At 38.7% G+C, this 16937-nt stretch overlaps 1 protein-coding gene across 2 annotated transcripts in view; it reads right to left on the bottom strand.

The window, feature by feature from the left end:
* osbpl1a (oxysterol binding protein-like 1A) overlaps positions 1–16937 on the bottom strand; it is a 53491-nt gene that overhangs the window by 28971 nt on the left and 7583 nt on the right. For both annotated transcript variants that reach the window (XM_088641972.1, XM_088641971.1), the window contains exons 8-15: positions 15094–15161; positions 14587–14631; positions 14281–14354; positions 14124–14187; positions 13911–14006; positions 12910–13032; positions 12331–12412; positions 9603–9709 (exon numbers count right to left, since the gene is read on the bottom strand). In XM_088641972.1, coding sequence (XP_088498098.1) covers positions 9603–9709; positions 12331–12412; positions 12910–13032; positions 13911–14006; positions 14124–14187; positions 14281–14354; positions 14587–14631; positions 15094–15161 — 659 coding nt within the window. The remainder of the gene's footprint in view (positions 1–9602; positions 9710–12330; positions 12413–12909; positions 13033–13910; positions 14007–14123; positions 14188–14280; positions 14355–14586; positions 14632–15093; positions 15162–16937) is intronic.

Genomic DNA, 16937 nt, shown 5'->3' on the forward strand with positions numbered 1-16937 from the left:
ACAAACTCACACACATACCTAGGAGCAATTCTCCCAGAAGATAATGAACCTACTCCTATGTCTTTGGACTGTGGGAAGAACCCAAAGCACCCAGTGGAAGCCTACACGAACACATGGAGAACATACAAAATCCACTCAGACACCCCAGGAATTGAACCCAGGACCGAGGCAGCAATGCTAACCACCGTGTCACAGTGCTGCCCAAACTAAATACAAAGTTTTTTAAAATCTAATCAATAGACTAAACACATTTAAGTTAATATCGCAACACTTATATATTACCAAACATGTTAAAAAATGTAAGCTCTGGAAAAAGATCTAAACCCGATTTGTACAGAAGAGTGGTTTGTAAGGCACCTTGGAAAAGGATCCGGGAACTCTGAATAAACCTGAGAGTCCTTTGGAAGGACAACGTGCCTTTAGGTAGGGCATAGCGGAAGAGGACGGAGCCTTTTTACAGCACAGTGTCCCCGTCACTATACAGGGGCATTAGGACCCACACAGAGAGAGCACCACCTGCTGGCCTCTCCAACACTTCTTCCAGCAGCAACCTTAGTTTTTAGCAAGTTAAGGCATCACCTTGCTTTTAGTTTCACCCAACATCATATATTATAAATTTATACACTGTAATTAGAGTTGTAGCCATGACTCAGACTCAGCAGCAGCATTTCACCTGGATGTTTTTATTAAAAATTTAAGCTATAGCAACTCATGTTTTACTCCTTGAAAAAAAAAACCCGGACACATATCGGAAATCCTGGACATACAATTCAAGATATCTGAATAAATATTTTTAGCAGTTTTATTAGCAGTGTGCAAAGTAGGACCCTGTTGCTGTTTTTTCTCTGTGTGTGTGTGTGCGCGCGCCTGAGCATGCCCTGTGATGGAGTGGCGTCCAGTACAGGGTGTACCCAGCTCTGGCTGTTCCGCGAATCTGAACTGTAAGAAGCGGTTGGAAAAGAGAAAGGTGCCCGAGTCGATCCTGCTCCGGGGGTTCCCCAGGAGAGCCACAGCCGTGTGGAGGACTTACAGCTGTATGTGAAGAGCTGAGGAACGATGTACTACAGCGCCAAGTGAGTCACTAACGAGTTCCCCCAGATTTCGTAAAGAGGTGCTGGAGTGAAAACTCAGTCTAACTGAGGCCCTGGGCAGGGTTTTGCATCGCTGATCTAGATCATTGTTCCGGGACACCAGTCACTTCCAGAATTATTTCAACTCTGATATACACTTCCTTCAGCTACATGTATCGGTTCTCCACCCCCCATTTGAGGATTTTGTTAACATGCTACAAAATACCTCAGGCGGACATCAACTTCACACCAAATCAATTGACTTGCACATTTAAGCACAGGTTTGGTCACAAAGACAAAGACCTCTCATTGATTTTTTATTTTAAAGAACTTTTAAAGGAATGGTTCATATGAATAAGAACGGGAACTGGAGGAAGTGAACAGTGATTTTTTTTTTTTAGCATTAACATTGCCGTTAAACAAGTTCAGCCCTGGAATATACTGTACCATTCCAGGAAACAATACAGAGAATTTGAACTGTACTACAAAGACATCAGTATCAATATTAACAGCTAATTTTAAACCACTGCAGCATTTGGAAAAGGGAGATCAATGTGATCACTGTAAACTACATAAATCAAAATGGAATATTAGGTACTGGGAAAGCAGAAAAATAGTGTTTGTACTTAATTTGTCAGTCTAGCCCATTTTCTCACAAGGCATTTACCAGTGAGTCTCAGCTTGCTGAAATAATTTGTCATATTCAATTAAGCCACTAGATACCTGATTGACATGTATTTTGGCACCATGAACTATTTAGTAGTTAAAATTAATCCAGCAAAATTGAATCTTGTGCCTTTGGATTCACAGGCTTTCAAACTGAAAGATCTCCTATACAGATGACAAAGCACACACTTCTGAGCATGAATGTCTCAGTGAGAACATTTATAAAAGAGACAGAAATGTTCAACAAAACATTTTGAAGGAAAGCGTAATTGAATTCCTGTTATTACTGTACATCACAACACAAGCTATTTCACAACAAGCCTTTGCATCAGAGGGTAAAGGTAAGACGAGAAGTTAATCGTTTTCTTTTTATATCTTATCATAGTATTTTAAAGGGATCAATAAGCAAGGTCGTCTAGATCTATTATATACAGTATTACATGAGCAAAAAAAGTTTGCCACCCAGAACAAGACTACTGAAACACAAACATCACTCAAACCCAAGTGAACAATGAACTCTTGCTCTTCATGTTAACAGATAAAACATAAATAAGAACTATCATTGCATCAGAAGTGTCAGTAACACGTCTTCCTTCTTTGACATTAAAATGTTTCATTTTCCACAGCTAAAAAAAAATTGCCCTTTAAGAAATTGCACTGAAGAGTTTCGTCATGGCACAGGATGAAAAACAATCCATTTACAGTATACATATACATTTGTACTTACATTAAAGGTCTGATCCATACGTTTTCAAATGATGGGAGTAATCCCAACTTTTCCCACAGGACACTGATAACAGACGACTCAGTGATCATCAGTGTGCATCAAGGGAAGATCGGAACAACACTCCATGCCACAACCCCCAGCAGCAGCTTCCCTTCCAGCCAAAAAGCTTTTTTAGTTTTGCTGCATCAGGCACCTATAAATGACCTCTCCACAGTGATCAATGAAATAATTCAGGATGATTCTCTCTCTCTTACTCTTCTCTCTCATAGGAACCAACCAACATACTGCTTTCAGTCTATCCTACTTAGAGATGTTTCTAAAATAGCCTGAGAGACAGAGTTTCTTCTAATGCACGTGCTCCCTGACATCACCTGAAAAGCCAATGACCTGCACCGTGACTGAACTATTATAATAGCAAGCTGAGTCTAACGCTTTCCTCCTCATGTTTAATATCACTTTAATTACACCAAGACAGCAGTAAGGTCGATCCGTCCGGCTCCAAGCGGCTCCTGCAGGAGGCCAAACAAGGACGAAAGCCAGCGGAGGGCTGTGAGAGTAGGGAACGAGCTGCCCAGGCATGTGTTCAAAACCGATTCCCTGGCTTCTCTTGAGCAGCAGCTAGATGAGAACACTGGATCACTTAACAACTAATCAATTCAAATCAAAGGACCCAGTCTAGCAAGATAAAACCATCTGTATGTCCATGTGGTACAGTAGGTAGGTTATGGTTTGCGCTGATGGATCAAGCAGCTTGAAAGAACAAAGGCTTGTGGCAATGGACTCAGCCAACAGGAGAGCCTAGTGAAGTATTGAAAGGATCTTCTAGAAAAAACACAAGCTGCCTCAAAGACCATCAGCCTCACTCCTCCGCCCTGGTGTTGCATTCGTTCACTCCAAACCATCACGAGGCTTCAAGGAGTTGAAGCATTCGAGGGATTCAGAGGCAGGCTGTGTGGTAACAGCTGCGGGTTGACTGTACAGAGGCTCAACCTCTGGATTCCCAACAACGGAGCGGACTGGAACGCATCCGCAGTGTAGCCCTGTTGAGCACTCCAAGCTTCAGATAAATGCTCCGAGTTGCCGTGAACGTAGCCAGCTGTCTAATGATGGATGAATATCCATATCACAGGTATGAATGGTGTCCATTATTGTGTGACCTGCTGTTGCCAGCCATGGCACTAATGGGGGTCAAATCCAGGACAAGCACCCACAACCAGGAAAGCGCAAGGGTGCCAGGAGTCTCTTGGGACACAGCCAACCGCACAGCCCACTTCAATGGAGTTTGACATTAAATCCAAGAGGGTGGCAACCATGGGGCAAAAATAAATCATACTGATTTTCCGCTTTATTGATTGCACTGAATTAGGGTTAGCGGCCCTCTGCTTCATTAAGGCTGTATATGGTTATACTTCACTCAGACCACAGGAGAACCATGCAGCTCTGCACAGAAACTCACCAACAAACACAGATACACAGCAATGTCAGTTAAAAAGCAAGGTTATGAAATTTGAAGTCCTGACATATGAGACCTCAACATCTGGGGGTGTTTTCACTTATTGCAGCAAAGTCAATGACCACTTGTGATAAAGGGAACCTCTATGCGGGTAGGGGACCCTCCCCTCCCCCTTAACACTAGCAGGGATGTCTTGGGTCGCCTCAACACAAGAAAGAAGATACAGCACCAGGGGGTGCTCATCCCAAAATAATTAATAACTTCTTACAAAGTGCCTTTCGAAATCCAAGAATGCTGATTTGAAATGTAATCACACAGCATTTTCTTACCCATTCCCCTGTACCCTAACACAAAAAGAAAGCTCTTCTCAGTGTTGCGGAGAATGAGTTCCATTGTGCTGCACTCCTGCCAATGAAGTTATTTTTGGTGGCTTCAGTGCCCAGTGCAATACAAAATCTATCATTACACATGCCGTTTTGCTAGGCACTCCATGGTGACTGTTCATACTTTCACAATCTTTCTGTCACGTGATGAAATATGCTGTACCCATTTTTGATAAATGATAAACTCCCTTCTTGGCATTAAATATGAGCCGCATGAATGTTGACGCTATCTTCTGTTGAAATGTCCTGCCTTTCTAAGTTGATGCTGCGATAGTGGATCTGGCATCTACGCCACCAGTATGCTCACTGGAGGAATGCTTGCTGTTACTTTCATAAGTCAAATCCAGATGCTGGGGGTTGTAGGAGTTTCTTGTATGTCTGGATTTCCGAATAATTAATTAATCAATTTCAGAAACGCATAGCTCCTGCTAGGCTTATTCATGGAAAGTAGGCATCCTGCGTGGACAGTTTTTCAGATCAAACATCACCTGCTTATGATTCACTGATAATTTAAAGATAATTTAAGTTGCTAAATGATACATTAACTGAACAATAATAATTGACAGAGAGATACAGTACAGACTGGAGTACACAACAAGACATTATGAGGTCTTGTCATAATAGGCAAGGCTATCATGCTGCTTAGAATTAATTGTTCAGGAAGGGTATTCAACTCATTAAATGGAAAATTAACCTGAATGAATAGCACTATTACAAAGATCTGTAGTGATCCGAATTTGCTGAAAAGATTAAAACATTGGACAGTAAACTCAGGGAGTACTTTATGGATGCTAGGAACAGAATTCTGTTACTGTACATTATATACATCTCTTGACAGAACAACTGAAAGGTCCCTACCAGGTCTCTGTGAAGGGTGTGGTATCATGCTAGCTTTCACTGGTGGGTACAAAAGTCTTGTAATAAACAGCACTAGTGCTTACTCCCAGGACATTACCTGGAAATGTTTATCACATTTTCCACGAGATTACGCCGCTTCTTTCAGTGTGTGAACATATATTCATAGTACAGCTATGTGATGTTCTCTAAGTTACGGAAAACAGTTTCAGACCACACTCAATCATGGGGCTTTTGGCACTTGAACTCCAACCTCATTTCTGACCAGATTTTAATTCGGTCTGTGACCATTTGCAGTTTGTTTTTTCTATAATGCCTCAGGGTATTTAGGTACAGCTCAGTGGTAAACACTGAAGTTCTGCCTGCATGGAGAGAGAATTTCATAACCTATGCAGCATAATACATACTGTACCATAAACAAGGATCCAACCTAAAGACCAGATCGTGGTGCTGCTTCTCCCATTCCACATTTGTAGTTATTTGGGGAAATTGCAAATTAAATTTAACTTTTTAAGGACTAAAAATAATAAAACACCTGTTTTAATTATAGAAAATTGCATTGTGCTTCTTTGAGAAGAAGCAAAGTTAATAAAATCTTGACTCAGCATCTTCACCAGTCAGATGATTCTTAAATTCATATCACAACCTACAGAGGTCACTAAGACATTTACTGTAGATCACTGCCCTTCAATGTCCTAAAAGTGAACATACCCTTCAAGGCTGCCCTCAATTCAAAGTGCACCTGGAAAAAAAAACTTTTTTCTGTTTATGCAGCTGCTCTGTCCGAACTGTTTATCCTCTTCCCATGGAAGGGGCAGGACAGGGAACTTTTAAAGACTTTTTAACACTTTCCAAAAAGCATTAAAACATTGAATTACTAGAAGTAATTTAATTAAAGCTCATTTGTAATGCAATGTTTCCAATGTGTTCTCTAATGACATTTAAATGGAACTAAATGACAATGGGAAAACCTCCACTTAAAATCTTTGTCACTAAAAACATTGTCTCTCTGAAGTTTCATGTTTAGCCTATACAGCTATCTTAAACATAATGCCTACAAAAATCAATTATTCTTATAGTGGAGTATGACAAGTTTATATAAAATATACTCCAGCTAAATCTGCCTTCTTAAGACATGTTTTCAAAGACATGCATGACATGACCATGTTGAATTACCATTACGTTCAAAAGCACAGCTTGTTAGGCAAAACCTACAATAATATGATCACAATGGGGAAAGTAACAGTGCAGTACACCCAGGAGCAGGCCTTTAGACAGCAAATACAACAGACAGCGCAAGGATTAGCGCAATACCATTATCATACCTACTGCATATGCAGAAAGCCTGTATAATCCATTCAGCTTTATTTAACTCTTTATTCAGCCGATTCAGGGTTTCCTACTCCATGCTCATTTGATATGGTTCTGCTTCTTTTTTAAAAACAGTCATCCTGCCCAATAACTTCAAAAGGCAAAGCAGTATCTGTGCCGCTGTAAACCTCTGCTTGGGTTCCCAACTTTTCAGAAGAGGAATAAAATTCAATAACTATCCCCTGCACTTTCCATGACAGTGACTTGAATTTTCCATTGCACTCTTCACAAGGAGGGATTCCTGAGCACCCTCCACCAGCTCGTCCAGCTCTGAAGTGCTGGAGCTTCCCAGGTGACACGACAGGCACGCTGTGCAAGCCAGGACGCAGGGGTGAACATCACTGCTCTGATGAGCGGAGCCGAGGGCCCCCCGGTGCAAACATTGAGTAGCCAGGAGCTCTGCTCATATGAGGGGCAGCACGTGTCCCCAGTTTACAGAGTCTGGTCCAGAGGCCCACCAGCACCACATCAACACAAAACCCCACTTAATATCTACAACATGATGAGGTCAAACCGCTCAGATTGCAATGAGATCAAATTTTGCAAAAGATGAAGAGGTGGTAACATTGAATGTTACAAGACAGCCTCATAAAAGAAACAACTGGTTTGACAAAGTCTACACCAGCAAATCAATCTATAATGCACATAATTAGTATTTCCCCAAATCTTGGTGAAACCTACTTGGGGGAAAAAAAACATCTTCCTCATGTATGTGTACTTAGGCTTTTGTTGAACGATTACCTGACCACCCAAGTATAACAGCTTTTCACATTTTACACAATTATGAATTCTTTAATACAATACCAAAATGAAGAACTTAAGTCTTTCACATTAAGAAAGAAAGGTTGGTGTAGACAATATTATTAAATAAAAAATGCTCTGCACTTAAGATTGTAAAAAATGTTTTAAAGAGATAGTGTATATAAAAAGTTTGGGTTTATTTCTAATGTACATTATATATTTTTCATGATTATATAATTTACAAACTAATGTTTAAAACAAGGAGCTAAACAGCCAACAGACAGCATATCGTTTACAACCCTCACCAGGCCTGCTCAACTCTTTAAAACTACAAAGTCCACTGCACTTACAACAAGGCTGGAATTAAGTTTTTAAGTAAATATAGCTCTCTGTACTACATCTTCACATTTATTGGACGCAGATCCTTACAAAACAATCATTTCATAACTAATAATCCAACGGACTATTCAGACACCAATTCAACTCTAAAAAGGTAAGTTTCAAAGGCTTCTATTTAAACCTGTTTAAGGTATCATACAATATGATAAACGAACACAAGCTTGACAGAGATTTATATTTTCTTCAAATCTTTTAATACAGTCACCTCTCGTAAGCACATTACTAGATGCATAAAATATGTACTGCAGATTTACTATAAATATCACACCAGTGTTACCCTTTGATACACGTATCCAGTGCAAAGCTAAACATAAAGCAGAAAATGTTTCAAGACTACAGATCATGGTGTTGTCATTTATAGCATTCAATATGTATCCTGCACTTTTAAAACACCTACATAGTAGCCATCAAGTACTATAAGAAATGCCTACCCTAAACTCAGATCCAAAAGAGCCAAAACAAATTTATTACAACTTAGCAAATACCTCGGTTTAGTGTTGTTGATATCCCGCGTCTCTCTGTTATCTTACCAGCTTCTGTTCATTACTGTTCGAATTCTCAGAACGGTGCAGCTCCCTTGAGTGAGCGTGTATGCGAGTGAAGATCTCCCGGCTGATTGCCAACCTCAGCAGAAAAAAAATCCCCATCCCCGTCTCGCGCCTTACAGTGGATTACAGTGATGTTTCCTTCCCAAGGGCACAATCCTGTGTAGGACAGGTGTGCATGTAGCTACAGTAGAAATAAACAACTGAACCGGCAAGGATTCTGGCAACAGAAACAGAACACCGAGCTTATTTTATCACTTAACACATTTGTTACATCATATAGCTTATTGCAGGCTACAGTATGCATAAAACTACTACATAAAAAGGTGAAAAAATTGCCAAATTCTTTATTATAATAAAGACTTTACGATCCACATCTCTGGAAGCAACACCTAGTACATTATAGCACCGGAAAAAAGGAGCATTGTAAACTCCAGAGGTCGTATTGAAAATGTATCACGTTACAGTATGCAAGATTATATGAGTGACTTTTGTGTGTCAAATTTTTTATCTGGTAATACTGGGGGCTATTAGGTCTGCAATAGACTGCTGACATAAAAGAAGGGGCAACTACAATCATAATTGCTTCAAAGGGCAGAGGCAATACATAAAAAAAGGAAATAAAGGATTTTGCCCAGGGATAAGTACTGTAGAACATATGATTTCTACTGACTTTAGTTATAGCAAAGCTATTATAGAAAATTATTTAGTGGGAAATTTAAATATAGAACCATTATTGTTAAATACTTTAATGACAAGAGGATTTGCTTCACTTCCATTACAACTGAGAAAATAATACGGTTCAGTACGTTTCAGACCAGGAGATGCACAAAGCAGAAGAGTCAAACCAGAAACCAAACTCCCAGAAATACTTTTTTCTAGTTTTCTGGCTTTAAAAATACCAACAGAACAAATGAAATTCTTAATAAGCCTCATTTCACTACATTAAAGACAATGACGTTTTCTTCATTTTATGGTATGCATTGAAAAATACAAATCTGACATGGTTCGAGTTGAGCACTATCTCATGCTCCTAATTCTTGTTAATACAATTATTTAAAAACTATTTTAGTTCAGTTCCATTCAGCTCCAGAAGCAAGATGAAGCATGATGTACACCAGTTAATGGTTATTTCTAAGTATTAGATATGAAAACCACACAAGCACTCAGATACATTAAAATGAAAATGCTTAGTATGAATACAAGGGCTAAGTATTAAACTTTCTATAGTAATAAAAATCTATTCAAGTTGAGGTGTTAATAGAATACCCAAAATACACACACTGTAAAAGCAATTGAACACATGGACATGTGTAACAGGTATCTGTACAGTATATGGTGTTGGACTTGAAATGTAAATGATAAGGCACTAAATGGTACAGAAATACAAACCCCCTCCTGCTTGGAGAACAATGCGAGGCAGTCTCTCAGGGCTGAGCAGGTCTCCGAGGAAAGCTCAGACAGCTCCTTCACATTCTGCAGCACTGGAGGCAGCAATCCTGGTGCAAGACAGAGGACCAGTTTCAAACCTTGACATTCAGGCTTAAAACATTCTGACCCGACATGAAACAACTGGGGCTGACTTCGACAAACGGGCTCCTTCAAAAGGAAAAACACAAATCATTACACAGAAAGAAAAAAAAGCAAGCCATTTTTGCCCATCTCAGAGTTTAGAAATGAAGAACATTTTCCTCTTAGATTTGTCAGTACTCTGTGCTCCATCTTTGTTCCCCGAGTCTTGGCAACATCCCCAGTCCCAGCAGAACAATAATATACTTCTCCACCACCAAGCCTCACAGGAAGAATGATGCACTATGGGATTTTGTCAGATGTAACACTGCATTTAGACCACAAAATGTCCAATTTTGTCTTGTCAGACCACAAAATCTTTTGCCATGTTTGCATTACCCTATGTAGTATTTTTTTCAGTTCCATGAAAGTCTCCTTTGTGAAGCAACTGGGATATTGCTGACCCATGGACATTTTCTCCCATGTCAGCCACTCAACTCTGTTACTCTTTCAGAGTCACTGCTGGCCTGTTGCTCTGTTTGCAGTAATCGCCTGATCAACAGAATTACTACACGTCTTCACTTCTTAATGACTGATTTCTCAATGCTCAATGAGATATTAAGAGTTATTTGAAATGTTTAGCACCCTTCTCCTGATCTGTTCCTTTATGCAACTACAGTACATCCCAGAGTACCCCACATTCACTTGACCGACTGAGGGACCTTATAGACAGGTGTATTTAATATATAGATACAGATAATAGATACTTTTATGCACCAAAGTAAATTTAAGTTTGCCATAGGAAAGGGTTTGAATACATATGCAATCATGACTTTTGTGTTTTTTTATATTATTAATTCACTTCTTTTTTTTTTTGCTTTGAATGTATGATGTAGGTTGTGTATACAACATTTATTAATTGCTTATTCAATGTGTCCTGACAGTAAGATTTAAAACAACAAAATTAGATAATTGTGCAAGCTTTTGAATACTTTTGCCAATGCACTGTACTTGAAATGAAATTAGTTGGTGAGATTAGGCGAGTTAACGTAAAGCATCAAATAATTTTATAGTAATGACCTTTGAATTTGAGAAAACTGCCAATGGTTTTATCATTTAATTGTATAGTGAAAAGGTCTGCTGGCTCAGCACAATATATAAAGTCATACTGTATATAACAAAATATGGAAACTTATGTCAAAGACAAGAAACATAATTCAACTAACCAAGTGTGTTCAGTATAAACCCATTACCTTTTATAGTACGGATTGGCAAGTTAACTTTGTTAAAATTAGTGTCAAAACAACCCAACTCCATATTCACTCATGGAGTAGAATGTTTATTTTAATTTTTTACCTCAAAACAATCAAAAAGCAACAACCATCTAAACATAAGGACATTCTGACCAAGCCTACACTAAATTTTAAATTCTTGCAGTCCACGTAGCATTTTAAGTAAAACAGTTATTTACATATGTTAGTCACAAATATCACTGTCAGTTATTTTCAACAGACAGATCTTATGAGCTAATCAGCATTTCCAAAAATAACTTTTAAGCCGTTAAGTCTGTAACAGTGTTATCCTATCGATTTATCATTTCTGCTCAGAAACTAACCGCCAGTGAGTGGTCTCTGACAAGCGAGACCTTTGCCTGATAATATTCTTTATCAAACGGGTGAGAGTGTTAAAAGCCTTTTCCCTGACCTGGGAATACAGAAAGTGAAAGTATTATTACACTGCACACTTATAAAACTGATCTTTGACACACCTCTGAAAAATTTCCAGATTCTATGACATACATGTTTATATCATGGTTTCACAACTCATCTGAATACAATAGACACACTTGTCAGAAAATCTCTTCTAACGCAATGTGTGATCCACTGAAGTCAGTCTGCACTTAAAGATCTCTTAATCAGCAAAATGGTTTTTGACCAATATTATAAGTATTGCTGTAATTTTGCCAATATACATCACTGCTTTTCATATGAAGGAGGTTATGATTGCACAGTATACACAAAATAAAGTGTTTGAGAGAATCTTTTTCTTTTCTTTAGTCGCACAGACACACAAGTCTAATGTCCAGGGGAAAAATGGATGTTGAAGATTCCAACAGCCTGCGACAAGGGTACTCAAACAACCAGGTCCCAGTATTTTAGATTAATTTATTTCTCTGTTTAGAATCATTTGCAGGTATACTGTAAGGTATACTGAGTTATTGAAAACGTACTATCCTACATCTGAAACTGTTCTGCTAATAAAGAAAATTCAAAGCACAATACCTGATTCCTTGAGGTCACCATTTAAATCTACCGAAAAAACTTCTAATGCTAGATTGAAGCAAAATAAAAAAACAAAGTTCTTAAGGCATAGAATCACACAGGAAGGAAACATAAAATATCTGCAACACGTCCAAATTAGACATAGATTTTAGTATAAAAATGAAGGATTTTTAAATTTTAGACTGGCTACTTCCCTTCTCCAAAAGCCACTTTAAGACTATTGCCCATCAGGAAAACACTTTAAGAATATACTACCTTTCTGATCATGAGTGCAAACCTGCAGACTTCATAAGGGATATTTAAGAACAGCAGGAGAGGAAAAGTCTCACCTTGAGCCACCTTGTCATTTTTCACCATGGCAAGAAAATCAGACACTGCCATCTCGAGCTTCTGTTGGCAAACTTGAGCTTTCTGCGATGGAAGAACCACAAACACTCACTGAGAGACAAAAAACTGGTGAAAATAAGTTGCTGTCACAAACAACTGATAAAGCACGCTGACTAAAACTCTGAAGTGACACAGAACATTACAGCAAAAAACACTTCACCTAAGTGCTCCCAGAAGAACAATTTGTACTACTTAGGTTTAAACCTTACTTGCATGTCACTTTTACTCGTGAAGTCATTTTTTGCGTCAAAATGAAAGGAGGATTCCAGCCTGTTTGGTAGTTGTTTGGTAATTGATCCACTCAATTCATCCTGCCATTCATTAAAAGTATGGGCGGAACACTTGCTTGTTTCCTTATTCTCACGCACCTTAGGGTATGAGCTATCTTACACACTGCCTGTAGTGGGCTTGCACAAGGGCTAAAAATTCAATGTGCATGGTGATTGCAGGTTGCCTCGTGTGTAAAGAGAATTTGCACATAGTTTCAGATTCCAGGTCCTCTCAGCTAGAGAGTCACCTACCTGCAGAGAGTCACTCAGCTCCCTCACAGACACCCCATCCTCCTCATCCTCTTCACTGCCCTGCTCTTGGGAACAGTAGTGAGTGCTGTAGGCTGCATGCTCCTCAATCACGTCCAGCCATTTCTTCAAAGAGACAGCAGCAGTCACTAGCTAACTCGTAGAAAATGCACTTTTTGGCACAGTTAAATTTTTACTGACAAAGTGTTAAATAACTTATACACATGGTGTAACGTGGGGGAATGTTCAGTGAGGAGGCGGAACCCTGGGTTAAGGGTGACGCGATGCCTTAGTGACCGCAGCTGTCCTGGCTGATTAAGGACAAGACGCAGTTGTGGGGCCCTTTAAGACACACGGAGCTCCTCCCCAGAGGGACGAGCAGACCCCTGCAAGGGGAGACCCTTCCAGCCACAACCCCAGAGGGGAATTGTGACGAGAGCGTCAAGACTACGTTTTTGCTTAATTTTCTTTTCTTTTCTCCCATCTCGCCTTGGATTTTTCCTCCCCTGTCCTGCTGTCAGGATTCAGGGCAGGAGGAGTTCTCTTTTGTTTTCTCCCAGTCTGGACCCTGCTAAATAAGGACAGTCCAGCCGCTGTTCCAAGTGATGAATTATTCTTTTTCCTGTTTTTGTTGCTTTCTTTTCTCCCCCGTTTTTTTTCGCTAGCCTCACACCGGAGCCTCCGCCCGCTCAGACGGGGCATCGACTCTTACTGCTGTTTGCTATGACTCCTCCCACTGCCGCTCTGCTACAGACAGTATATGCGTTTATCCTGTAGGTGTTTTAATTTAGGGGGAATAACACAAAGTGAAATCTTATTTATATGGAATTATTTAGTTTTGCAGATGGTTTTCCTGGACAGTTTACTTCAGATAAAATTCAATACTTTACGCCTTCCAATGATTTGATAGTACATATACCCTATCAAAATTAAGAAGAGTAATTGAAAACAAAGAAGTGTCTTTGCACTGTCAAAATGTACATAGAATACACAGCTTAACTCACTTTTATTGTCACTTCATTTTTCGGATGAACTTTGAAGAGATGAATACTGTCATCAAAACATTTGATGGAAAAGTGGCTGTTGTCTTTCGCTTTGACCTTAAATAACAAAACATGAAAAACAATGTAAAAGTCATTTCTATACGAGTCGTTCTCTATATGTACGGTAGCTGTCAATCCACAACTAAGCAGAAATTGCTATGATAGCCAGCCTACCGTGCAATGAGCTTGAGTTAAGGACTTGCATCCCTGACGCCGATTATTAGACGCTGCATCTGACCTGAAGGACAAAAAAAATCGGATATTTCAACATACATGTGATAGTAAAAGAAGCAGAATTACTGTTGTAAAGCTGAAGAAAATGTTCACTTACTGCTTAGGATACCAGGATAGGACACCATCTTGGAGAACCACCCAGTAGGACCTCCATCCAAAAAAACGAGAACTCTGAGCAAGAGACGCAGAAACGAATCACTTGCTCACATATCTTTCTCTGAAAATGTATTCCAGCATTCAAAAGAAAAAACACTATTCTGTTCCAAAGCAAAATTCAAAGTATCTCCATAAAGAGAGCTTTCTTCGGGTTACCTAAAGAATATGAGAACTTGCAATATAAAATTCCTAAACACAGTTTGCTACACTTTATACATTTGCACAGCTGAGTTAATAAAACAATCACCTTCCAAAGAGGTCCCTCAAATGATGGCACATTTCGATTCAAACCCTTAAAATAAAAAGGAAAAAGAGGTAAAGATCTGGAAAAAGACTTTGCTAATAATGGTAAGCAGTCTTGTATTAGAAGTCTTATACAATACTTAATACCGTTATTAACACACAAGGGTATGTCAATAACACAAGCCAAAAAGAAGAAAAAAAACAGGTCTATCTTGTACACATCAAAAATAAAGAATAAAGAATAAAGAATGCATGAATTCAAGAATTCAAGAGAAATCAAGATGAGTTATTTCATTAATTCATTGATAACTATACACATAACTCAGTTCTAATGTGGTAAAAAAATCTTGATTTGTGCATTAAATTTTGAAATTCCCCAGAGCTTGCCAAATACTAGTAGTAAGTTTGGTAAAGTTGAATAAGTCCATAAACTAAAAAGGTCACATCCATTAGAGAATCACTAGCTTTAACAGAAGTTTTACAGTTTATTTTACCCTTAATAAATACTAACCTTCAGATAATTGCCTTCAAGAATCTGTTTCATCTCAGCACTGTTAACAAGGTCAAACGCAGTCTGATCTGGTAATGGGAGAAGAGAGAAGGCCATTCCTTCAGATCAGTCAAACGACATCAGCTAACCGTATTAAATTAAAATTGAAGTCATTCTTTCATTACCAAACTGCACAATGTCCACATAACTTAATGAAATGTTCAACTTAGATCACTGCCGCAAAAAAGGCAAGCATAGACATTAATAATACATATAAAAAATTACAGAAATCAGACACTTTACCATTCATCTTTAAATATTTAGATACAAAGCTTATATGTATACATAAGTTATTATAATCTTAGACTGAAAACTAGCCTGTGGCAGAATTCATTCACCCTTAGACAAGATGGCTCACTAGAAACAGGACAGTACAGTACAAGAGGCATTACAGAGATCTGCCAGGTCTTTTAACCAACTCTGGAACAGCCTCACAGACAGCCACTAAAACACACCAACACCATGAATACATGTATACAGTACATACATTCTTACTCATAAAGGGCCCCCATGTGTGAATGTGGAATGATCCACCACCCATAATTAATTCATTAGCTAATTATCACCCAGTGTGTCTATTAGCAAGTAATCGATTCCTTGAGGACCTCTACTGCCAGGTCAGCTGTTAAACAAACCCCTTAAAGACCAGCCTGCCACATACATTGTACGCACGTCCCATGGATCTTTAATTATTCTCCTTTTTATACAGCTTAAATGTTTTTGCATTGTTCAATGTAGAAATACTGTAGTATTGGCCTATTTTAAGAGCAGAAGAAAACTTTCTGCTTTCTGGTAAAGATAGATGTAGTTGAAATGTGCATTGGCAGTTAAATAAACATCTGAAAACCTTCGATGACACAATACTTGTACTTGACTGTTAAATATTCTAGAGCTACTGTTCTATTTCCAAATTCTATAAGCAGTTTAAATAAACAACTGAGTTTGAAGAAATGTATGCAGGAATTAAAGTACCTGTTGATACTAGCCAGTGTGTAAAAACTATACAGTTAATAATACAAGCTTTATTTAATGAAACAAAAAACACTTGATTTTCAGTTTTCTGAGGAAATATTAATTCGAGTGGGGTAAAATGGTATACTGGAAAATTTGTTGATATTCCTCTGCATTTTTATACAATTTTGATAATTATATGAATCCCACTTGCACTATTATTATAGCTGTTTTAAACAAATCTGATATTTTTATAGTCTTCAGGTCAAGCAGTGCTTTTATACTTTATAATGAAATTGCACGAGTAATTTAGATATAACAGCAGGGAGCATAGAACACAGGTCTATTACTACACTGCAAACGATTCTGGTACAATAACAGTAGGAGCAGAAAGCTGAACAAATTGCTGAAGCTGTCATTTATTATTATTTCAACTGAACCTTAAGTTATATTATATTTAATCATGAAATCCGTTTGCTTTGGGAAAAGGATTACATCAATGAGGATAATTAAATCCATATACTACAGAAATTGAGCAGACAGCATTGAGTCGTGTATTCATATCTCTGTTAGGATGCTGTAGCAACTTTGAGCCAGCAGCTTCATACAAATTTCTCCAGGAAATGTCCTGCTTTACAAATGGTTATATCTGATTAAAGAATTTTAAAAAAATCAGACACTTATTTGGCTGCAGCCATATCACTCTCCAACTCACATCTGGCAACCCACTGAAGCTCAGCAGGTGCGAGCCTGGTCAGTACCTGGATGAGAGACCTCCTGGGAAAAACTAAGGTTGCTGCTGGAAGAGGTGTTAGTGGGGCCAGCAGGGGGCGCTCACCCTGTGGTCCATGTGG

This window comes from Lepisosteus platostomus, chromosome 8, assembly GCF_059453375.1.
Source record: "Lepisosteus platostomus isolate fLepPlt1 chromosome 8, fLepPlt1.hap1, whole genome shotgun sequence".
NCBI lineage: Eukaryota > Metazoa > Chordata > Actinopteri > Semionotiformes > Lepisosteidae > Lepisosteus > Lepisosteus platostomus.